At 36.2% G+C, this 26,594-nt stretch overlaps 1 protein-coding gene across 1 annotated transcript in view; it reads right to left on the reverse strand.

Moving 5' to 3' along the window:
- Positions 1-756: 756 nt before the first annotated feature.
- Positions 757-26,594, reverse strand: part of CPSF2 (cleavage and polyadenylation specific factor 2) — a 39,352-nt gene continuing 13,514 nt past the window's right edge. Inside the window, exons 8-16 of the mRNA XM_023583765.3 lie at positions 25,202-25,389; positions 24,235-24,525; positions 10,437-10,537; positions 9,890-10,090; positions 7,492-7,644; positions 6,531-6,756; positions 4,463-4,762; positions 3,008-3,142; positions 757-2,627 (exon numbers count right to left, since the gene is read on the reverse strand). Coding sequence (XP_023439533.1) covers positions 2,535-2,627; positions 3,008-3,142; positions 4,463-4,762; positions 6,531-6,756; positions 7,492-7,644; positions 9,890-10,090; positions 10,437-10,537; positions 24,235-24,525; positions 25,202-25,389 — 1,688 coding nt within the window. The 3' untranslated portion in view covers positions 757-2,534. The remainder of the gene's footprint in view (positions 2,628-3,007; positions 3,143-4,462; positions 4,763-6,530; positions 6,757-7,491; positions 7,645-9,889; positions 10,091-10,436; positions 10,538-24,234; positions 24,526-25,201; positions 25,390-26,594) is intronic.

The following is a 26,594-nucleotide window of genomic DNA, read 5'->3' on the forward strand; positions in this document are numbered from 1 at the left end:
TTGATGGGAATGTAAAATATTGTAAAAGGTTAAACATAGAGTTACCATATGATCTAGCAAACCCTAGATATACACCCTATTCCTAGATATATACCCAAGAAAAATGAAAGCATATATCCACACAAAAACTTGAACACAAATGTTCATAGCAGGATTACTCACAATATCCAAAAAGTAGAAACAACCTAAATGTTCATCAACAAACAAATGGATAAACAAAATGTGATATATCCATACAATGGAATATTATTTGGCCATAAAAAGGAATGAAGTATTGCATGCCACAATATGGATGACCCTTGGAAACATGCTAAGTGAAAGAAGGCAGATATAAAAGGCCACATAATGGATGATTCCATTTATATGAAATATCTAGAATAGGTAAATCCATAGAGAAAGCAAATAGATTAGTGGTTGCCAGGGATCAGGGGAATAGGGAGTGATGACTAATGGGTATGGGGTTTCTTTCTGGGGTGAATGAAACATGTTCTGGAATTTGGTGGCGGTGAGAGTTGCAAAACTCTATAAATATACTGATAATCACTGAATTGCACATTTTAAAGGGTGGATTTTATGGTATGGAATAATATCTCAATTTTTTTAAAAAGATGAATGACCCCCCTTAGAAAATTATATTTGTTTCAATGACCTACTGGTTTATAAAAATAACCTTCTTTTCAATATCTGACATTTATAATCCCCCTGCAACAAATATTACAATAAAGTTTCCTTTTAATCAAATTTGCAGATACCAGCTGACAGTCCACTTGTATTTATTCTTGCCTTTAAACAAAGATTTGAAAGTTCCTCTGAATTCATGGTTTATTACCTCATAGTCCTTTTTAAAATGTATATGTTTTGAAAGTAACAGAAGATAAAACAAATGTCTTCATTTTGGAAGTTTTTGTAACAGGTAAAAGGATTGCATATAACGACATTAGTTAGCACAGTCATCTTTAAGCAGTACTTTTAAATTTAATTCCTGTTCATAAGACAATAAAAAGGCTAGGAAAGAAACAAATTTTCAATATCTGTAATAACCAGATGTTTTAAATCATGAAGCAAATGCAGGTTTTCTTTTCCCTGGAATATAAATAGGATTCTAGGCTTACAGTAATAAGCGCTTAAGTGAAATTTTTTCAAAGTTCTAAAAACAAAACATATTCTTAGGTATCTTCTGTAACATTGCTTTATATATGTGGTTTTCAGTATCAAGGTTGTAAACGTTGCATTAGCACTATAATCTACAATAGAAGTTTTGTAAGCATTTGAAAGAGAAAGAAATATTAATTCTAGTCTGATATCACTGGGTTGTATCATACATAGTTCCATTTACGTTAAACAAAAAGACTGATCCTTCTAAAAATGCCAAATATTTGCAAAGAAGAGGGTTTAAATAAGAAGTAAACACCAAGGTCTGCCCATGATTAAGCTACTTTCTAAAAAAACATAAACATTACAATAGGCAACATGGTTTTCATTTCTTAAACTCAATGTAAATTACATACATTCAGTTTTCACTCTTGAACACAAGTGGTTTATGCTGTATCAGGGCTGCTAGCCACAAAAGACATCAACACAAAATAAGAATGACCTTATCCAACGTATTCTTTTTGTAGTAATGTGTGTAAAATCCAACCACTGCTTGGGTAACCTTAAGGAGAACAAGTTTAAGAGATGAAAACATTTACACTTTTTAAATTAAAGTATACTGTTACCTTATAAAAGAGTGAGGCTCAACATTTGTTTTCCTAAAAACACAGCACTAAGCAGAGTTTCTATTACAGTCAGATGTGCCTAAAATGTATTCAGAAACCTTAAGACTATAACACACCACAGAGGTTTTTCTAATTATATATACTCAAATGACAGTGTTATTATTCAAATTGAACAAAAATATCTTGATGAAATAAGAAATGGGAGAAAATAAAAATTGATTTCTAAACCGAATGTGTACTCCCTCATAGCAGAGTGAATCACTGGGAAATAAAGAAATGGAACAGATATGCGCTATGTGATAATTGCATATTAGACTTCAAAAAGAAGAGTTATAGGACACACTCAGTAAAAGTTTTGGTTTGTTTTTTATAAACAGATAGGCCTCAAAAATATGTTTTGTTGTTTTAAGTAGCACATCTTTTCTAAATAATTCTCACTTTTCTTAAGAAACAGTTTGCAAGAAATCATGCAAACATGTTTCTTTAAGGCCATGAACTGGTTTGCTAAGTTGCATTGTTTTATTCAAGTAAAAAGCCCTTCTTAGAATAAGGAGACTGTAAAGGAAACCAATCACCTTCAACTCCTAGGCCTGTACACTTGTTAGGACTTCTATCACTTTGAAAGTCAAAAGGTAGTATGCTCATTTGAGCATTAGCAAAATGGTCTCTATTTACATTTTTTAAAATCTAATGCATCCTAGGCTCCTGGTCAATTCTTTTTGTATGTTACAAAACAAAAAAGCAAAACCTTAGAATAAAATAAGAATTCTCTCTTTCTTAGAAAGGTCAAATAGATACTTCTTGACATCATGTCCTTTACACAATGGCATACTGTTCATATAAAAGGTCTCTTATCCTATAAAAATCTTGACAAAGGCAGCCTTCTAATCCAATGCGTCCAGTTTCAGTCTAGAAATTAAAGGGGAAAAATTAATTCTTTAAATTTTTCTATTCATTACTATGCAGACATAATAACCAAAATATATTAAATAAATTACTTTAAGATTGGCCAGGGAATGAGTTACCATAACTCATAGAATATGGGTATAATATTCAAGTCATGAATTTTACACAGATATATAAATATCAGGATTCAAATAATAAAATTTACAATAAAATTACATCTCATTTCTTTGAGAGTCACTCTTTTAAGACTTTAAGGTCATCATTATGAATATGAATTACTGATGATTGGTTTTGTGAAATTACCAATGCAGATACATAGAATCCAAAATGACAAAACATCAGAAGCATTTGCTCAATTATGCCCTTATTAAAAACACACTTACTCTACGGACTGCTACTAGATTGTTGCAAACAAGTACACCTCCGACAAATTCGGCCTGAATACCCTCCCGTAGAAGAACTTGTTTAAAGTCTGATAGTCTTGGTTCGTTCATGAAAACGGACTGATGTCCAGGAACCTTAGAAAAGGTCAAAAAGAAAAGAAACAACTTCAAATAAAACACCAGACACAACATTATACTGAATAAAGTGAAACAATACCAGACACAACGTTATACTGAATAAAGTGAATTATGATCTATAAGATATTTTCTATTATTCCCTGAAGTCTTTTGATAGATCATTTCAAGAATGTAAATCATATTTCAAGTTGTTATTCTGAATTTTAACCTCATTATTTAACATTACAAAGCCCTGCACACTTTATGAATGTTTTACAATCTATTTTATTAGTCATGCCTTATAATGACAGAGAAAGGCATTTGGTAATGTTATGCTCTTCACTCACCCACTTACCTAAGGGGGTCAACTAGAGTGCCTGAAGGCAGAAAAGAATTAAAAACTTCATTTTCCACATCCCAGTCCTTTGCTTAGTTCAGAGGACGATTCTCTCTAAACCCCATTTCCATTTTCCCTCCTTCCTCAGAATGAATGCAATGGCCATCATTGGTTTTAGAATCAGAAAGGCATGCGATTCAAAAATGCTACTGCTTTGAAATTGCTCTGAGGGAGTGCTAGCTTTAGCACAGAGAGAAAAAAGATTTTAGTTCCTCCTCCCAATTTCAAAATAGTAGTACTAGAAGGGAATCTAATGACAGATACTGTCTCTCTATTCCTAATTTCAGAGCAGAGCTAAAGACATCCCTAGACATGAAATAGGATTCTTTCAGTTGTAATACGGTTAAGTTTAAGGTAATTAAGTACAGCCTGAAAACTTTGCTAATTAATTAGATACCTCGTGAGAACATGTAAATACTAGACTAGAATTAATTATACTTAATAAAAGATTCCTAATTATATCAAAACCAAAAGTGATTTGAATTGAGCTGATAACATACAAAACTGTAGTACAAGACTATGACATTCTTAGAAAACTACAAATCTTCTGGGTGGCATGTAGGCAAGCCTCGCAATCATCAAACTTAATATTTAAAAATCTATACTGGGAAAAAAACAATCACGAAGTAATTATGTAACTTTCAAGATTTGCTAAAAGGTTTCCTTTAAATTGTTATCATTCCCTAGCCATACCAGACTGATATATACATACATGTGCACACATAACATACCTTGAGCAACCTTTTTAAAACTCTAAAATCAGCCTACATGACACATGGCTAGAAATATAAAACATTAGAAGGATGACAAATTAGAGAGAGGGGGGAGCAGGTGTAGCTCCATGGTTGAGCACCTGCCTCCCAGGTTCAATCCCAGGTACCTACTAAAAGACATATATATATATATAAAAGAAGAAATAGAAAAGACTCATGCTTTTTTACCTCATGAGGTGGCAAAGGTTCCAAAGTAGGAATGATCTCACTTTCTTCACCTGTTTCTTTCTCATCATCTCCAAACAGACTTTTCATAGCCTTTTGTTGTGCTATAACACTAGAATCTGAAGGAGCATCCACTTGCATTTCTGAGTCTTCTCCATCATCCTTCAGCTCTCCTTCTTCTAAAATAACTCCTGTGTCCACTTTAGAAACTCTCATGTCTAACACACCATCTATCCAAGCTAATTCAGCATCTTTTGCCTTACAAAACTGAAGGGAGCTGACAAGTGAGTCTTTTAATCTCACCTAGATATTCAAAGGGGAGGGGGACAAATAAAATCCATCAAATATAAAATATTAACAAATTTAATATAACCTATTTTTATCATTTTCTAACTCTGGCAAATGTGTATTTAAAATTTGAAAATCTTTCACTCACAATGGCCTGTAATAAGATCATTAGGGCCTCAGTTTACTTTCCAAATTAGAGATTCTTATAACTCTGATTGCACATTAGAATTACAATGGCAACTTTTTTTTTTTTTTAATTACTATTAATGCCAGGGACTCATTGCCAGTGATTCTGTTGTAATTGGTGAGAGTAAGACCAGGGCACTGAGTCCTCACTCCCCCAAAACTCCCCAGATGATTCTCATGTGCACCCAGGATTGAAGACAACTGATAAAAGTCTTGTCCTCTAGTACTTGATGTACTTCAGGAGTACTGAACTGCTTCTAGCTTTCTGAATATACCATGCAGTTTCACACACACCTCCATATTCCTGAAATACTGCTTTCTCTTGCTCTGCCCAGAATGACTTTTTCTGCCTGGTGAATCCCAATTCATTTTTTCCAAAGAAATATGATTTTTATCACCTCCTATGGAAAACCTTAATTGATACCATCTCCCACTCCCAAATAAGAGTTAATCCATCTTCAACAAGGAGATGATGATGGACAATGCCCATCCCAAGGAACAGAGAGTGTCTACAACTGCAAGCAAGGTAGTTCCATATATCTGCCCCATGGGATTTAAGCCCCCTCTCAATTAGAAGCAGAGTGGGCCACACCATCCTGAAATCTTCAAAATTGGGGAATGAACAATGGACTATAGTAGACTTATTATTATACTTCCAGTGAAAGAACTCTTATCATTGATATAAAGGCAGTGGCCACCAGAGGTTCTGAGGGATGGGAGAGGGAAGAATAAGTATAATATGGGGGTATTTTCGGGACATTGGATTTGTCCTCCATGACGTTGCAGTGATGGATACAGGCCATTGTATATTATACCATAACTTACAAAATTATGTGGGACAGAGTATAAACTATAATTAAACTGTAGTCCATGGTTAGCAGTCAATATGGGTTCATCAATTATAACAAATGTACCACAGTAATGAAGGATGTTGTTAATGCGGGAAAGTGTGCGAGGGGGAGGGAGTGGGGCATACGGGAATCCTTTATATTTTTTATGTAACATTTACGTAATCTAAAGCTTCTTTAAAATTAAAAAACAAAAATAAAATCAAACTGACAAGTCTAATAAAAGAAAAGTCAGTCCATCTCTCCTCTGTGCTATTCCAGTTTTCTGCACATACCTCTTTTTCTTTTTTTTTTTTATTAGGAGTAGAACCTTGCTTGGCATCTAAGTATTGTTATTAAACATTTGAAATCTTGAATACTCACCATTCCTCTCACTTCTAGGCTTTTGCAAATGTTGTTCCCATTGCTAAGAACATTCTTTCTCCCTTCCCCCATCCCATCCAAACCTGACAACCCACTAAAACATCTGTTAAGATTCAGCTTGGCTATCAATTCCCCCAGGGAAACCCCTATGCCTCCAAATTTGGGTTGGGGCCCCATTTACACTCCCACAGCATTCTATATTTCCCCTATCAGAGGTATAACAGTACGATAAGTGCTAATTCCTTATTACAAGCCCTACAGACTATAAGGTCTGCTAGAGCAAGGAACCATGTCCATCTCACTCACCACTATATCCCTAATGTATCTGTACTAGTTTGTGACAAAAAGTACTTCTTTCTGTGTGGCTCAAATGCTAGCATATTTACCTGGTAGATGTGAGTTTCACTAGTGGCATCAACTGTTTCATGTAGCTTTGGCATATACACTTTAATATCTTTCCCACCAAATGCACGGCAGCACTCTGCAAGATCTTGACTGGCTTCTGGAGGTCCATGGACAATGATCAACTGTCGTGGTTTCATCTGATTAATGATTTTTTTAATGGAATCTCCATCAGATCGTCCTTCATAGTCTATGTAAGTGACCCTGGCTCTGTAATTAGACATGATTATTCAAACTTACTTTTCTTATCAATTTTGAAACTAGGTTTTTAATGGCTTTTATCATCAGGAAAGAAATGTACACAAAATATTTTAAAATGAGGATTGAGGAATACATATATGGTGTATCATTAACATGTATTATTTAGATCTTGGCTATACTGAGACTATATTCTAAAGAGTTATCACTGGAAAAATAAGCCATTTTGCTCTCTGATGACCTGAAAAATTTCCAAATTCATCATTTACTGGTATTATTAACTGTACTAAGTAGGAAGGAAAAGAGGGATTTTCTAACTATTTCAGATGACAACAGCGCTTTTAAGACATTAGAGTACGAATGTTTAAGTCATTAGTATTAATGTTAATGTTAATTTAAGGAGTATATTTTATGAAGCAAGCACTTGCTCAGAAAAATTAAACCTGAGTTGCAATATTCTTTTTCACCTGCTATTAAAAAGGCCAGAAATAATATTTCTTCATATAAATATAATTCAATGTTTAACCCGCTTCCTACCACCAATTCAATTATCTTTGATACTCTGGCATTCAAATATCATTAAAGAAAAGAAAATACCATCATACTTCAAAAGTCTTTTTAGGAAAAAAATTAATTTTTAAAAAAGTTATTCAAAAATTTCACGTTTGAAACAAGGTAAATTATAAAATACAAGTGCTTTAAATTTTGCCTTGTACTCTGTTCCCAAAATGCAACAAAAGTACTTACTTTATTTCAATAGACTCTGTCATAGAAATACACTTGGTAGGAACATCAGATAAATCCTGATCCATGGGCTCATCTCCATTAGTCAAGCCTGACTCCAATTTGCTTTTTTCTTCTTCAGTAGCTTGAAGTTCTGGCACTAAGAAATCCTCTGGTCTGAATAATAAATCTCTAATTACAAGTAGTAACAAGCAAGGTAATATTATACAATATATATAACTAGCTAGGGGGTATCATAATTTTTAGATTATTCTTCATGTATCTCAATAATTAAATATATACTTGATGCAAAGCAATGTTATTAAGGTATATTCTTTAAAAATCACCATGTCAGGAAGCAGACTTGGCCCAATGGATAGGGCGTCCGCCTACCACATGGGAGGTCCACAATTCAAACCCCAGGCCTCCTTGACCTGTGTGGAGCTGGCCCATGTGCAGTACTGATGTACGCAAGGAGTGCCGTGCCACACAGGGATGTCCCCTGCGTAGGGGAGCCCCACACACAAGGAGTGCATGCACCCCGTAAGGAGAGCCGCCCAGCATGAAAGAAAGTGCCGCCTGTCCAAGAATGGCGCCGCACACACGAGAGCCGACACAACAAGATGACGCAACAAAAAGAAACACAGATGAATGGACACAGAGAGCAGACAACTGGGGGAGGAAGGGGAGGGGAGAGAAATAAATAAAAAATAAATAAATCTTTAAAAGAATAAAAAATTTTTAAAAATTAAAATCACCATGTGGACTAGTGAAAGGACCTAGACAGGTCATCTAGAAGATCTTAGTGGCTATCACAAGTACTGTTTTTTTTTTTTTTTTTACAAGTACTGTTAGCAGACACAGAAACCTGTTAAATAGGGTTAGTAAGCAACTGTAATCTGGCCCTACATGCAGGCTTTTCACTAACCCTTTTATTCAATTTCTGCAGTCAACTCCTAATAGCTATATAAACCTCAATCTTCCTCTGATTTCCTTAAGATCCCAAATTATTCCCTCTCTGCCAAAGAAAGCAGATGACTCTCTATTTGGACATGACAGAGAAGACTAAGGTAAAAAATTATTAGCTCCCTCAAAAACCTTCATCTTTAGCTCATTGTACTATTAACACAACATCTATTTTCTCATCTTTACTTCTAATATCAGAGAGTTATATGTTTAAAAAAATATTTGTTCTTTAAAAAACTTTCTTTCTCAACCCCCTCTGAGAATCCAGGCTTCCATTACCCAAAACCTAGATTGCTGCACAGCTTCTTGGCCTCTGGAGCTTAGTATTTCCAACTATAATCCACATAATAATGACAGCAGTAACAACCACTTAAAGCCCATTTACAGGTGCTGTGATAAGTGCTTAAAAACACAACCTTATTTAATTCTTATCCCTCATTTTCCAGATAAGAAAATTGAAACTAAAGAACACTGTTTATATTCTAAACACACTGGCCACTCATTATGTATAATGGTGAGTAAATGAACCAATGCTTTTTAAATTGTTTTTTTTCCTTTCTATTTTTTCTTTTTTCTTTGAAGGACAAGGAAGAACGTGAAATTCTACTAATTAAACCCAAGAAAGACAAATCCACTATATGTTCAAGACAGCATTATGGGAGTACAAAGGAAGCATAGAAGGTCTTAACTGTGTTGGGGTGGCAATGTAGAATCAGGAAAGTTTTCAGGAGTTAAAGGCCAGAATCAGCAGCCTGGAAATGTGGGATGGGAAGTGGAACAGGGTTGAATCGAAAACATATACAGAACCATGACAAGAAGCAGCTGAGAAGGAAGCTGTGAATAAGTTGGTAGACCCAGAGTGGAGAACAAACACTGACATAATAGGAAATAGTCTAGAAGAGTAGGGAGGAACCAATCTCGAAAAGCATAGTACAGTATGCGTAGGCATTTGACATTTATCCAGAGGGCAAATGAAACCTTGGATTTTTACAAAGGACAGTAGTGTTTTCAGATTTGTGATCAGAACATGTGATTTCAGTGGTTTTTCCAATAGTGGGTATAGATTTTATAGATTTTCCATGGTTCCACTCATGCTTAACTATTTGAGACATAACCTTTTTCTCAAACTTAACACAATCACCAACCATCCAAAATTCTTCCTATCCTATGTCTTTCTCCAACACATGTCCCTTACATCATTTTTTAGGTGTAAAAAACAAAAGTCTTGATCATCTTTTGCAAACCTTTCTCATATACCTAAGTAATGAAACTACCAGTTTTCCATTAGTATTAATTTTTTAGACTTTATGTTTCAAATGCAAAGTCTTCTCTATTATTCAAGCTGAGGGACTCAAAAACTAACAAAATAACCAGAAAGACCAAATTCACTGAGCTCAAATGATAACAATTATTATCTTCAACTTGAAAGAAAAAAAAGATTGTTTTGCTCACATACTTGATAATCTCTCCATATTCATCCCATTTAATTCTTTCTTCTGGGGCAGGAAACATAGGATAAGACTTTTTAGCCTGTTTGAAGAAACTTCCTTTACGACTACCTTCACCTTTCATCATCAGGTCATGTTTAGTCTTATGAGCTGATGGCTGGTCAATATCTTCTTCAACGTCACTCTCATCACTGGAATCTATATCTGCCCTAAGAGGGTTTTAGAGTAGATGAAGGTTGTAAAGTCGCAAAGTGATATCAAATTTATATCTATAAAATTATTATTCAGTTAATGTTCATACGATTTACTAATTCTATGATAATATAAAAATAGTCAATATGACTAGGTTGATACTTTATAAAACTTAACAGTTAATAAATGCATACAAATAGTACTGAATTTGTTATTCTAGCACCATTAGAAAGATGTCTTTTTAACAAAAATAATGAAGTCTAAAGAAAATTTAAATACTTTCAATTAGATATTTTTAAATATTAGAAATAAATTCTTCTCCAATTACATATGTGAACTTAAATCCACCTGGTATTAACTCACTCTTTTGACTGCTCAAGTTTTTTAGCAGCTTCTTTCTTTAGCTTCTCTTTCTCCAAGTATTCCTCAAGTTCTTTCCCTTCAAGCTTCACACGTTTCCGCAACTCAAGAAAAATGAGAAACAAAAGGAAATTTCAATATTAGTGTGTTAATGTAACAGGGTGTGAGATACATCACACCTCTAAATTGATTCATCATCTTTAAACTAAATTTTCCTCTGAAATTACTCAAGTTTCCATTACAAGCAATTATAGATCCTATTTAGATTAGTACTAAATTGAGCTGTCACATTTCTAGGATGGGTTTAATTTAAATCAAACTGGTAAAAAAACACCAGTCAATCAGGAAAAGAAAATCCAGGTAAGAATTTTTTATAATTTGGATTAGGTGAGGTCTATGTATGAAATAAATCCCAAAAAGTTAAAAAAGAAAAGATGAATAAATCTGGCAACATGAAAAAAATTAAAATCTCTGTTTCGCATTTTATTTTATTTATTTATATATTTTTAAAAGATTTATTTATTTATTTAATTCCCCCCCTCCCCTGGTTGTCTGTTCTTGGTGTCTATTTGCTGCGTCTTGTTTCTTTGTCCGCTTCTGTTGTCGTGAGCGGCACGGGAAGTGTGGGCGGCGCCATTCCTGGGCAGGCTGCACTTTCCTTTCACGCTGGGCGGCTTTCCTCACGGGCGCACTCCTTGCGCGTGGGACTCCCCCACGCGGGGGACACCCTTGCGTGGCAGGGCACTCCTTGCGCGCATCAGCACTGCGCATGGCCAGCTCCACACGGGTCAAGGAGGCCCGGGGTTTGAACCGCAGACCTCCCATATGGTAGACGGACGCCCTAACCACTGGGCCAAAGTCCGTTTCCCTCTGTTTCGCATTTTAAATCCCATAAAAACAAAAGAAACTGAGAAGAAATATTTGCAGCATTATGACAATCATAAGTCACACTTTCTTAAGAGCTTTTCTAAGTTAAGAAAACGATCAACATATCAAAAAATGTAAAATACATAATCAGGTAATTTACAAAATAAAAATAGAAATAACTAATATCCATGAAAATATGTCTAATTTCATTAATGGTTTTTTAAAAAGCAAAAAAAAATTTTTTATCTATCAAATTGGAAGTGTTAATTACCAATCACCATTCACTATCTTTGGGAAAACCAGTGTAACTATGTTAGAAGGTAATTTGCCAATATCTGACATAAAAATGTGCTTGTCATCTGTCACAGCATTTCTACTTCCAGGAACTTATCCTTCTCAATCACGTAAGTATAAAAAGAAAAAAAAAAAAGCACCACATTGCAGTAATTGTTTGTAACAGTGGAAAACTGTATATAACTTTAAAACAATCAACATGGAATGTTTAACTTAGTGGTTTCTCAAACTTTTTGATCTCAGATTTAAAAAGCACCAAGAACCCCAAAAACCTTTTTTTTTTTGGTTGATTAGATTTATCATAAACATAATATCAGAACTAAAACTGAGAAATTTTTAAAATATTTGTTCATTAAAAAAATAATGTGGGGCACTTGTAGCGCAGTGGTTTAATGCTTGATTCCTATGCACAAGGTACCAGGTTCAAGCCCCAGCACCTCCTTCAAAAAAAAAAAAAAGCCCATAACATTAATATATATGCAAACAATTATATTTTCCAAAGCCCCCCCTTCCCCCAAATCAGTAGGAAGTATGGCAGGCACTGTTTTACATTCCTAAAAATCTCTTTAATGTCTGGCTCAGGAGAAGATAGCTAGATTCCCACAGCTGCTTCTGAACTCAGTCTCCTGCCCACAGACTGAATTCAGTCTTCTACTTGGTTAAAGAAGTAGGCTGTTAAAGGTTAGCTATAATGTGGAATCTGAAACCTTTATCAATAAGCTTTTTGTACTCTGTTACATTAATAGTCACTATCTATTTTGCACTTTAAATAGGTCTTTTAATCAAGCATTATGTTGTAACATCAGGTATGGTTATTTGGAAAATACTGGTTTACTAAGTTCCGTAAATCTTCCAAATGTTAACCATAAAAAAAATCATTCACAAATACCACCACCATTCTCATCAGAAAAATCTTTACGTTTAAGCTGTTAAGCTCACAGTGACAGATACAAGTATTCTAAATTTTTAATTTTCATTTGAAAGATTGAATTTTATCATTGGCAACAAATGTGGTCAATTGTTTTCCTTGGAGTGCAAACTCTATTCATTTTCAAGAAAATGTCTGCCAAATAGCCAAGTCTGAATAACCATAGTTTACTTGTCATGATTATTTCAAGTAAAAATGGCATTCCAATAAAAAAGTGACTAGTTTAAGCTCACAAGTCAATCATACTAGTGATTTTCTGAGACAACTGTTGTACTTCAGTACGCAAAAGAAGTGCCTATGAGTAGGTCGCAAATTGTCACAGATTATTAGAGAAAAACCTTTTATTAAAAGAATTTAATAAAATTTAAAAACTTCATTGCTTAATCAAGGACATTCTTAATTGAAACTGGCTTTTTTTTCTTTTACTGCAAGTATGTAGTGGTGACAAACACAGTGACCACTAACTAGTCAGTCTGGTGTCATTGCCTTAATTTATGCTAAGGTGCCAGCACTTTTACTATTTGTTTTGCTCATCAGTATAAATGTTGGCTGGCACAGTGAAAAGGCAAATAACATCTTATTATTACTATGAAAAACAGATTTGACCTCACGGCCAGAAAAGGTTTCAGGGACCCCAGGGATCCTTGCACCATACTTTTGAGAGCATGGGATTAAATAAATCAGTATAGAAAAACAATGTACGACTACTAAAAAGAATTCATTCATTTATTCAAAAACCTTGAAGTGTTTATAATATACTGAATACTATATAAGGTAGATGTGTTTATACTGATACTGTTCAAGAAAGACTCAAATGGAAAAAGCACACTTCAGAATATATGGATAATTTGGTCCCAGGTCTTTCTTTTTCATACAGACACGTATATGAATAGGAAAAAAAAACCAGAATATATACATTTCAAAAATACCAACAGTTAGTACAATTAAATGCAATATATAATCATGCATGGGATCCTGGACAAAAATGGAAAGGATAATCATAAAGGACACCATTGGGGCAATCGGTGGATTAAATGGTAGTATAGTATCAATGTTTATTTCCTGATTTCCATGGATTTACCACGGTTTTGTAGGAGTGTGACCCTGTTTTTAGGTAATATATACTGCAGTGTTTAGGGGTAATAAAGCATATCTGCTACTTTTAAATTGTTCAGAAAAAAACATGTAATACTGTGTGTGTATAGATATATAGAGAGAGAAGTGATAAGGCAAGTATGGTAAAATATTGACAATTAGGCAATCTTGTACTATTTTTGCAAATTCTGCATTAAGTTTGAAAATACTTCGAAATAAATAAAAAGACAAAAATTTAAAAAAACAAAATAATAAATTAGAATCAAGTGATTCTAATATAGAGAATGAATGAATGAGTTCTATGTTTAGATCTGGTCTCCCACATTTGCCTAGTAGGTTACTTTAAAATAAATTTCATTTAGAAAATAGTGTCATCATTTTTCTTTAATATAGTTAGCAAATTATAGAGATGCCCATCTTACTCCCAAGTATATTTTAACAAAACATTTACCACCCCCATGATTTAATCTATGCCTGTTGCCATAATAAATTTTGCTCTCTAGCTTATCATTTTCCATTTAAGAGGTCTAAAATTAATGCCTATTTTCAGAAATAGATTTCTAGAATAATCCACCCTAAGATATATTCTTCCTACTCCTTCACAGTACTCCCTCCAAGCTATTCCTTTTCCTAACTGAAATCCACTCTAACCCTATTAATGCTTACTCGAGTTTTGCTCGAAGACTTCTCAGAGTAGTGCTTGACACATCAGAGGTCCTCAGTAAATGAGCTGGTTGAATTTATGAATGACTAAATGAGTAAATATGCAATGAACCAGATTTCTGATCATACAAGTTGACTGTGTATGGCATTCTTTCATCTACATTTATTGCCTTCCTGAGTCAAAAACAAACAAGCAAAACAAATGAAAACTAACTCAGGGGAGCCAAAGGGGTTGACAGGGGTTGAGTGCTGGCTTCCCACATACAATGTCCTGGGTACCTTCAAAAAAAAAGATCCCTTTGGCTGCTGTGAGAAGAAAGGATTAAGGGAGTATAAAGGTAAAAACAGAGAAACCAGTTAAGAAAACACTGCACCGTCCAGATAAGTCCCTTTAGAATAGGCTAGGATGATGGTAGAGTTGGAGAAAAGTACACAAATTTAGGATATATCTGGAGATTAATTCAGTAACACTTGCTGATAGAGGATGTGGGTGATGAGAAAACATTAAGAAATGTAACGCTGTTTTAATAATGTGTGCATTGAAGTCAGGATAGTGCTTATCCTTGGTGCAGGGGACAGGCTGGGGAGGATAGTAGGAAGGGTCAGGAAGGGAGTGTGCCCAAGTGCAACGGCAATGACCAAAAAAGAATGAAGGTCCAACAATGAGCCCCTAACACTAATGACTACGCTTGTGAGCCTGTATACCTGAAATAAGAACAAGGCCTAGAGCTGCAGGGTGCCTAAGAGTTACCTCCTGAGAGCCTCCATGTTGCTCAAATGTGGCCAGTCTCAAAGCCAAACTCAGCATGTAAATGCGTTGCCTTCCGCCCAGCGTGGGACATGACTCCCAGGAATGAGCCTCCCTGGCGCCGAGGGATTACTACCAAGTACCAGTTGATGATGTAACTAGAAAATGACCTTGAATAAAAGGTCAACTCGGATCAGCAGAATATCTCACTCTACATATAATACCAGGAGTTAAAAATGTTTTTTGACCTGAATCAAGGGGGAAATGGAGAGGACAAACGAATTTATATGGCTATGAGTCTCCAAAAAGAGCTGGGAGGTTATCAGAGGGGTTGCCCTTATCACACCTCAGCAGAGTCCCAGAGACAGATAAAGTAGATACAACCCTGGGTCTTGGTTCTTCTGAGGGCTACAGAGACCCACAGGGTCTATGGTCATGGCAGATGGAGTTCAGTGCCATGTCAGCTGGCCCTTCTTTGGAGTTTGTGTTTCTATGTGATGGAGCTGGACTCAGATGTGATCTTTTTTCACAAACCTCTCCTGTTACTTTTACCAGAACTGTAGTTGGTGCTGAGGTTTAATATATACCCAGGGGATCTGAATCTCTGGACTGACCATATGATAGCCAGGCCATGAGCCTCAACAGACTTCAGCTCTTATACTCTGGTTTGTTGGACTTACCCCACTCAGCTAACACAGAGTTGAAGAAGGTCAACCACCACACCATGGAGCCTAGAGTGCCTACAACTGAAAGCAGGAGGATTGCATCCAGCATCCATGTGGAATCTGAGCCCCCTCTTGATATAGATGTGGAGTGGACACAACCATTCCAAGGTCCACAGGATGGAGGAAAAGAATATGGATTAGAGTGGACTTACTGATATTCTATTCATGAACTATTGTAATTGGTAATCGAAGAAAATGTGGCATTGGTGTGGAGAAAGTGGCCATGGTGGCTGCTGGGTGTGGGGAATGGGAGGAAGAGATAAGATGTGGAAGCGTTTTTGGGACTTGGAGTTGTCCTGGGTGATGCTGCAGGGACAGTTACCGGACATTGTATGTCCTCCCATGGCCCACCAGATGGAACGTGGGAGAGTGTGGGCTATGATGTGGACCACTGACCATGATGTGCAGTGGTGCTCAGAGATGTATTCACCAAATGCAACGAATGTCTCATGATGCTGGAGGAGATTGTTGCTATGGGGAGAGGAGAGGGGTGAAGGGGGTGGGGGTATATGGGGGCCTAATATTTTTTGAATGTAATATTAAAAAAATAAAGACAAAAGAAAATAAAAGGGAAAAATAAAAAATAAAAAAAAAAAGGAAGGGAGTGTGTGAGGTGCTGATAACATTCTACTTCTTGATGGTAGTGCTGGTTAAACAGATGCATTCAGTTTGTGGAAATTTGTCATGCTATATACTTATATGATACCCACACTTTTCAGTATACATTATATGTCATTGAACATTTTTTAAAATGTTTAAAAAATTCCTAGATTTTTAAGTTGCGTAAATGTGTAGAAAGTGCTTCTATTCCCTGACAAGAGCAGGTCTGGGAGTGAGGGGAGAAAGAGGTGGGAACAGTAAAGATTCTCATTTGGATGTGATCCAGTAGAGAGAAAATATGGTAAATAATGTAGAGAGAAGACATATCACAGGAGAAATATCCTTTAGAAGGCAAAAGGAGAAAGAATCCCAAGTACAAGTATTACCTATTAAAAAATAAAAAAGCTAACATTTCAAATGTCAGTTGCTTCTAATTACTTTAGTATGATTCCAATGCCATTTCCTTTTTTTTTCTTTCAAACTTTAGCCAGGTTTAAGAGCCTTTAATTAATTCCTCAAATGACATAAACCATAATTTGATTTCTAGCAATTAAGAATTTCAATTTCAGTATTTCATATTTAATTAAATTGTACAAAGAATGTACTTTTCCCTTTACATTTCTAAGATATTAATGACCCAGAAGACTATACTTTACTTTGGTATGCTTGCTCTGAATCCTTCCTTAACAATTCTATATATCTAATAAATATATTCAGATTTGAGTTACTAATATTATGCTTTTCTTAAGTAGAGTTATAAGACTACCACTTAGCTTTCAACAAATCAAACATTCCTTAAAAAGGCTCCAAAGAAAGGCATTCTTGGGACTTGGAGTTGTCCTGGGTGGTGCCCTAGGGACAATTGCTGGATGTTGTATGTCCTCCCATGGCCCACTGGATGGAACGTGGGAAAGTGGGGGCTATGGTGTGGAACATGGGACATGGGGTGCAGCGATGCCTGCAGATGTACTCACCAGATGCAATGGATGTGACATGATGATGGGGGAGTGTTATTGGGGGGGGAGTGGTGGAGTGGGGGCGGTGGGGGCGAATGGGGACCTCATATTTTTCTAATGTAATATCTTTTTAAAAAATGAATAAATTGAGTAGAATTTGAAAAAAATAAAAATTAAAAAAAATAAAGTAATGGTAAGGAAAAAAAAAATAAAAAGGTTCCAAAGAAGACAAAGTAAAAAGCAGGCATCTGTAACTTTGCACAACTCTGACAGCTATTAACCATCCCATTCAGTATCAACCACTAAAAACTTTGTAATAGTTAATGAAACAAGTGTTGGAAAATTGATAGATTTGATGGGCTGGACATTAGGCAAAATGGACTTTTGGCATACTGGTCATTGGTTAATTCATTTGCCACTATGACTGGAGATAAGGCAACAAAGGTGGACTGAGAAACAGATCTGTTAAGATATTTGGTGATTAAAAGATAACAATATTCCTGTCTGACTGCTTCTACTTCTCAGTTAATTTTGAGATAAGGTCATGTGCTTTGGGTGAGGGATGAAAGTGAGCTGTAGTATGCTGAAGAGAAAGAACTAAAGAAATTGTGTTACACAAAAGTAATAAAGGGACTTCTGGGAAGATGGCAAATTAGAGACATAGAACTCACTTCTCTCCTAGAAAAATAGAGGATAGGCAGAAATGGCCTGGAAAAAAATGTTCTAGAGTTCAGGACCCCAGGGGAGGGCTGGACACTACATAGAGGAGAATGAAGCAAAGGAAAAGAATCTCAATGGCAAAACTGTGAGTCAAAAGCTGCAGCTGCAGCTGCCTTACATCTTCCCCCACCCTACAGGCACATTTGAATTCTCAGGCCTCCAGGCTACTAGCTACAAAGGGAGCCACAGAAACCCACTTCCCCAGGAAATGGGAGAGAGAGACACACAGCCTAAGATTGACTCAGCTTTTGACCCTCAAGTTTGTTCTAGTGTGTCCCACAAGGCCTTCCAGGCTGGGTGGGACCATGCCATGTTTGCTTTGGAAGATGGCAAGGGACTAAGAGATCCAACCCTCTCAATCTCCCTTTCTAGTGACCAGGACTGGTTGTTGAGGACACAGAGGGGAGTGGAAATATTTCCTACCCAGGAAAAGGGAAGGGCTGCCAACAAAGTTTTAAGAACAGCCTCTGAGAAAGTTTAAATTATGAGGCTCTTAAACTCGAGGCAGGATCCTCCATCACATTGATCTGGTCCCTGTTGCAGCGAACACACTCTGACCAGGCTTTAAACTGAGAGGGCAGCCAAAGAGCACAATATACTGGTGAACCAAGGAAGTGCATGTAAGGAAATTAAAAGTAAGTGGGAAGCAGTTTTGGCTCAACCAGTTGGGCACCCGCCTACCACATGGGAGGTCCTGGGTTACGGTCCATATGCCTTCTAAAAGAAGATAAACAGACACCATTTCCTGCCAAAACAAACTAGACAACGCTGAACCCCAATGAGCAGATGCCTCAAGCCAGCAGACGCCGCAGCCCATGGGCCATTGGGCACTCGCCTCTCATGGGAGGTCCAGGTTCGTTTCCCAGTGCCTCCTGGAGAAGGCAAGCAAACTGTAAGCAGACAGATGACAGAACCATCTGGGGGAGGAGAAGATAAATAAAGAAAAAATAAATAAAAATAAATCTTTAGGAAAAAAAAAGTAAGTAAGTAAGAGAGCCTTTTTTTCCAGGCTTTACAGCCACTCTCCCCTAGATCCTTGGAAGAGAGTCTGCAACCCATTATTGGGTGCACAGCCCAGATGTGAGCAACTAACAGGGACAGTCATAAAGACCTAGAATAGGCTGAACCAAGAATCAAAGAACAGCAGTAACACATAACATTCCATCACTAAATTCCTACAAAAGAGAAAAAACCTGATCATCAGAGTAAACTCACCATATCAAAATCAGATGCACAGACATCAGCAAAAAATTACAAACCATACTAAGAAAATGGAAAAAATGGCACAAGCAAAGGAATGTATCAAATCCCCAGATGAGACACAGGATTTGAGACAACTAATCCATTAAGTTCATACAAATCTCCAAAATCAAATTAATGAATTGACAGACAATATGGGTAAAGAGATAAAGGACATAAAAAAGACATTGGGAGAGCACAGAGGATTTGGAAACCTGAATAGAAAAATACAATAGTTTATGGCAATGAAAGGCATAATAGGTGAGATCAAAAACACATTAGAGGGGAAGCGGATATGGCTAAAGCAGTTGAGTGCCTGCTTACCACATGGGCAGTCCCAGGTTCAGTTCTTGATACCTCCTAAAGATGAAAAAGACAGCTGGGAAGCGGACTTGGCCAAGTGGTTAGGGTGTCTGTCTACCACATGGGAGGTCCACAATTCAAACCGAGGGCCTCCCTGACCCGTGTGGCGCTGGCCCACGCGCAGTGCTGATGCACGCAAGGAGTGCCGTGCCATGCAGGGGTGTCCCCCACGTAGGGAAGCTCCACGCGCAAGGAATGCACCCCATAAGGAGAGCTGCCCAGTGCAAAAGAAAGTGCAGCCTGCCCAAGAATGGCACCGCACACACGGAGAGCTGACACAACAAGATGACACAACAAAAAGAAACACAGATTCCCATGCCGCTGACAACAACAGAAGCGGACAAAGAAGACGATACAGTAAACAGACACAGAGAATGGACAACCGGGGTGGGAGGGTGGGGGGAGGGGAGAGAAATAAATAAATAAATCTTTAAAAAAAAAAAGACAATGAGCTGACGCAACAGGCTAGTGCAGTGAGCTGACACAACAAGATGACTCAATGACGTGATGAGGAGAAGCAACAAGGAAACACAATGATACAACAAAGCAGGGAGCAGAGGTGGCTCAAACAACTGAGTGGCTTTATCCCACATGGGAGGTCACAGGTTCAGTTCCCAGTACCTCCTAAAAAGATGATGAGCTGACACAGACAGCATACAACGAATGAATACTAAGAGCACATAGCGAGCACAAACTACAAGGGAGTTAGAAATAAATAAAAATCTTTTTTAAAAAAGATACATTAGAGGCATAGAACAGACTTGAAATGATAGAAAGAAAGAATAAGCGATGCAGAAAATAGAATAACTGAAATGAAAAAGAGAGAAAAAAACATAAAAAATTGAGCAAGGGCTCAGGGAATTGAATGGTAACACAAAGCACAACATATATGTCATAGGAGTTCCAGAAAAAGAGAAGGCAAAGGGGGCAGAAAGAGTACTTGATGAAATAATGGCTGAAAACTTCCCAATTCTCATGAAAGAAATGAATTTACATGGCCAAGAGACACAACATATCTCAATCAGAAAAAATTCAGACATACCCCAAGACACATACTGCTCAGAATGTCAAACATCAAAGATAAAGAGAAACTTTTGAGAGCCACAAGGGAGAAGCAAGCCATCACATACAAGGGATGCCAAGTAAGACTTAGTGCAGATTTCTCATCAGAAACCATGGAGGCAAGAAGAGAGTGGTATAAGGATACTGAAAGAGAAAAAATTGCCAGCCAAGAATTCTTTACCAGATAAAATTGTCCTTCAAATATGAAAATGAGTATAAAATACTCATACAGAAACAGAAACTAAATTCACAAAAAAAGAATCAGTCTTTGCAGGAAGTATTAAAAGGAGTCTTACAGTCCAAAAGAAAAAGATAAGAGAGGTTTGGAGGAGAGTGTAGAAGGCAAGAGTGTAATATTCTTGCAACAAGGCCAAAGATGCACTTTATTAATAATGGGGGTACGGAAAAAATATGCCATGTACACTATGGCCCATAATTAATGGTAATAGTCTGAAACAAATATTCTGTGTTGGTGAAGGGTTGTTGTATAGAAATTCTACACATGTGCACAATTGTTTTGTAAGTTCACAACTTCCGTAAAAAATACATATTTTTTAAAAAAAGGAAGAAATCAAAGAAGCCCTGTAGCAGTTTGATATTATTGATGAATTCCAAAAAGAAATACTGGATAATGTTTGTAAACTGATCTTTTCCTCTGGACATATTAGATTATATTGGATTCATAGGTGTATTTGATTAAGTAATTATGCAAACTTCTTGTGCCAGTACAGATAAAAGGCATGGCAAAGGATAGTTAAGGCTTCTTAATGTTGGAGTTTTGATGTTGGAGTTTGATGCTGAAGCCTTAAGCTGGAGCCCCAGGAAGTAAGCTCACAGAGGAAAGAGAAACAAGACCCTGGAAGGGAGGAACCCAGAAAGCCTGAACCCTCGCTGCTGTCGGCAGCCATCTTGCTCCAACACGTGAAAATAGACTAGTGAGGGAAGTAACTTATGCTTTATGGCCTGGTATCTATAAGCTCCTACTCCAAATAAATACCCTTTATAAAAACCAACCAATTTCTGGAATTTTGCATCAGCACCCCTTTGGCTGACTAATACAAGCCCTAAATGAAAGGATATTCTGTGTTCATGAATTGAAGACTAAATAGCGTGAAGATGTCAATCCTACCCAAAGTGATATATAGCATAAATTCAAAACAATATCAATAAAAATTCTAACAGCCTACTTTACAGAAATTGAAAAGGCAATTACCAAATTCATTTGGAAGGGGAAATGCACTCGAATAGACAAAAGCATAATAAAAAAGAAGGGCAATATGGGAGGATTTTTACTGCCTGACCTTGAAACATAATACAAAGCGACAGTGTTGAAAACAGTATAGTACTGACATAAAGACAGATGTATTGATAAGTGGAATAGACTTGAAAATCCAGAAATAAAACCCTCACCTCTACAACCAACTGGTTTTTGACAAACCTACCAAGTTCACGTTACTGGGACAAAACAGTCTCTTCAATTGTGCTGGGAGAACTGGATACCCATAACCAAAAGAGTGAAAGAGGACCCCTATTTCACTCTCTACACAAGAATCAACTCAAAATAAATCAAAGAGCTACATATAAAAGCCAGGACCATAAAATGATTAGAAGAAAATGTAGGGAAACATCTTCAAGGTCTTGTGGTAGGTGGTGGTTTCTCCGACCTTATACGCAAAGCATTAGCAACGAAAGAAAAAATAGATAAATGGAACCAGCTCAAAATTAAACACTTTTGCATCTCAAAGGACTTAATCAAAAGGGTGAAAAGGCAGCCAACTCAATGGAAGAAAACATTTGGAAATCACATATCTGATAAGGGTTTAATATGTATGACATATAGGGAGATGCTACAGCTCAACAATAAAAAGTCAAACAACCTGACTAAAAAATGGGCAAAGGACTTAGACATTTGTCCAAAGAAATACAAATGGTGAAAAACACATGAAAAAATGTTTAACATCACTAGCCGTTAAGGAAAAGCCAACCAAAGGTACAATGACCTGTCACTTCACACCTATCAGAATGGCCAGAAAAGACAGAAAACTACAAATGTTGGAAAGGATGTGAAGAGATAGGAACACTTATTCACTGTTGGTGGGACTACAGAAAGGAACAGCCAGTGTGGAGGACTGATTTCAGAAAGCCTATTTGTTAATTTTTGGAAAGGAATAGAGTAGGTGAAAGCACATCACAGTGTTTGTTACCGGCAATGCTATTATATGGGATGACAGTACTTGAAAGGGAAAATCTAAGGTCATATATATTACTAGAAGGAAAGCTAAAAAATGTAACGTGGGACTGTATAGCATAGTGAAACCTCTTGTGAAACATGAATATGGGTAATATTGCATATTTAAGGCTTTTTCTTTGAAATTTAATGAATGTATGTTAATGTTACAAATTGTTAATATCTGGCAAAAAACAAAATGAAACAAAAAACATGTTAAGCAAAAGAAATCAGACAAAGTACTACATGTTGTAGGATTCCATTTATATAAAATGTAAATATAAATCGATTTATAAAGACAGAATTAGATTAGCAGTTATATAGGGCTGAGGAAGGATAGAAGGATTGAGAGGTAACTGCAAAGGGGTGTGGAGTTTTTCTTTTTGGAGTAATGAAATTGTCCTAAAATTTCTTGCAGTGGTAAATGTCCAACACTGTGATTATACTAAAAGCCACTGACTGTATACTTTGGATAGAATGTGTGGTATGTGAATGTATCTCCATAAAACTGCTTTAAAAAACAAGTAGAGTCAAAGAATTGCTGGCACAAGAGTAACAGAGAAAGTGAGCTGTAAGATCAGAGTGGGATTGATCCCTGAGGTCAAAGAGTTGGAGATGGTTCAATCATAACAAGGTTAAGAGTATGACCACGGAAGTGAACAATATGAATGTGCGAATGGATGGATGAGTAATGCGGAGGAAAATTCATTAAGAAATAAGGTGGCAAGGAAGTAGGAGAGCCAAGGAATGGATAGATCATACACATGGATGCTAAAGTTACTAAAAATGAAGTTCTGAGTATGGGTGGACAAAAAGGCTGTGAACCAAGTTCTAAAGTCACCAATGAATGGTAGAGAATGCCCAAGAGGTCAGTAAAGGTCAGAAACATTAGCATGTTGTAAAGTTTGGCAGCATGAACTGCAAAAAAAGAGGAGAAATGGCGTGAAAACTGCAATAAAGACCAAGCAGCATACTTACCCTACTAGAGGTACATGGGGTATGAAAGAGAAAAAACTGTTTACTTGAGAGGGCTACAGGGAAAGAATATATTTAGGAAACAGCCAGATTTCAATTAAGGAAAGGACGTGAAATGAACTTTTCGAAGAGATATTGAGAATACAGCATATATGTTTACCCTCTGGGTATGGTTCCTATGAAAGGTTCAAGAATGAGAGTTTTAAAGGCTTTCTACTGTTATTCTGATAAAAACCCTGAAACAACTTCAGGTTTTATTTTTGACCACTGATTTTTATACATTATGCATAATGTATCTCAAAATGAGTTTTAAAGTAAAGTTCACAAACAAGGGCTTACCTCTATTTCTGTTATTTTTTCAGAAGGGTTATCAATTAGGAAGCGTGCTAAAGTCCCAGGAGTAGTTCTGTAAGTTAGAATGATTGAGTTTTTAGGGTCCTGACACCACTGAATAAAGAGATCCCTTGAAAATCCACATTCCAGATCAGGTTGGCTGGCAAGTACAACTTTGGGGCTAGGTACCCGAGCCAGGTCAGAAAGACCATGACATAAAGAAAGATGGCGAAACTGAAACGGATTATTTCTTTTGTCTTCAAAACATCTCATCAGTTTATCACTCATCCATTCTACCTAAGAAGGAGAGGGAAAATTATGTTAACTATAAATACTGTACTATATGTACAAGGCGTTCTATGACAGTTAAGGAGTTCAAGGTCTATCTTGTTTTAAGTCTTTCTTCTCCCCCTGGATGCTGAGGAAATACTTAAATTTGTACTATTTTGAGAAGCAACTTATATTCTGCATACAACAACATTCAATCCTGTTTCCCTCTAGATCCTCCCACCCCAGTTTTCATCCCTAATAATCAAATTTTGCCTTTTGTTTCAGTTTTAAGTCAGTTTAAATATTGGCTTAGTTTTAAGTGACTATTTTACCCCCAGAGATTTCTAAGTCAAAGGAAAGCACTTATTCAAAAGAAAGAGAATAATGAATTCTAACATTTATAACCTGTGAGGCAGGTTCTAGTTTTGTCCCCATTATACAGACTGGAACACAAAGGCTTAGAGAAGTAACTTGCCAAATCTGTAAAATGGGGACAAAAATAAAAACTACTACACAGGGAGAATAAGGATTAAAGGAAATAATAAATGTAAAGGACACAGAACAGTAAATGGTTAATAATCTCTAGCTATTACTAACCTTTTCAACAGAAAAATAAAGTAAAATCGGCAATTAAGACACATATTCTAAAAGCCCCAATCACTAACAACCTTCTTCATTATAAACAAATAGCATGAAAACAAACCTGGGACTTAGAAAACTCCACGACATTATAACTGACATTATTTAGAAGTGCCAATGAGTAAACACCCAATCCTGCATCTTTAGTTCTCCAAATTTGATCAAGAAGTTGAGCAAGTTCCAAAACTCTGCCTGCAGTGTCCACTGCTATTAATACATTTCCATCACCTCGAAGTGTTTCCAAAACATTTGCTAGAAAACAAGAATGTAAAATCCCTATAGAATGTAACAATACTTGGCAATAGAATTAAAAATAACTTTATCTCCCTGTTTTTACTATAAAAACTGTAATTTACAAGTAAGCAATTGGTCAAGTACAAAATAAAAGAACTTCATTCAGAGTATAAAAACTACTTTTATTCTTTTAAAAATATCTTCGTAGGAGTGAAGAAAATGCCATAAACTCAATTTTTTTCATTAAGAAATTTAAAAATCAGTGTTTTGAACTCTTTTCACATCATAGTACACGTAAAAAATTTTATTTGTACAGTACTGTGTGATAAATGGGTGACCAGGCCAAAGGCAAACCGCCTGGGGTTTCTAGGCCACCCATCTTACCTGTCCACTCCAATGAACTTTGTTATAAATAATCCTTCAATGTGTGTATGTATACATTTATACATAGATATATAAATATAATAAAATATAGATCAAAATTCCCTTCCAACAGAAAAGTATCTTTATAAAGGGATATCCTTGCTCTAGATGAAAGACTGCTTGGAAACATTTGGTAAAACCAACCTCTAGCAAAAAATACTTTTTAAAGTTAGGGTAACATAGTATACAAACTACATAATTTTAAGTAGATAAAGGCAATGATTTCAAATATTTTTAAAAGTAGAACCCAATTTTCCTTGTTGAAATCCTATGTGGCTTATAAAAAAAAAGAAATATAATAGTAGAGCTGCTCTAATCAAAGCAGAATGAAGTAGCAATGACCCAGAGGCATCTCTTTGGAACCCAGGCTACTAGGTTATAGCATTGAACACCCAGCACCAAAATAAGTGAAATGTTTATATACTCATTTTTGTTTGTTCATTTTTATTTCAGAGTTTAAGTATTATTCTAATAGATTTATATGAAGTCTTAATATATTTTGGCATTCTCTAGACTTGTAGCAGTGAGTGCCAGGGACAGCTAGCTACGTAATAGATGGCAGGGAAAAGCCAATCTTTATTCCACAAAAGTTAAATTAAATCAAGCTGAACTCTATAACATTTATGTAATCTAAGTATTTTTTCAAAAATAAAAAAAGGAAAAGGAAAAAAACACACAAAAAAGAAAAAACACAAGCTTAAGCACTTTCTTACATAAAATATTAATGTGATCACATGGTATTAAAAAAAAAACTAGAGTTAGCTAATCTCTTATGACCAAAAAAAGTGTTCAACACAACA

Source organism: Dasypus novemcinctus, chromosome 3 (genome assembly GCF_030445035.2).
Source record: "Dasypus novemcinctus isolate mDasNov1 chromosome 3, mDasNov1.1.hap2, whole genome shotgun sequence".
Taxonomy (NCBI): Eukaryota; Metazoa; Chordata; class Mammalia; order Cingulata; family Dasypodidae; genus Dasypus; species Dasypus novemcinctus.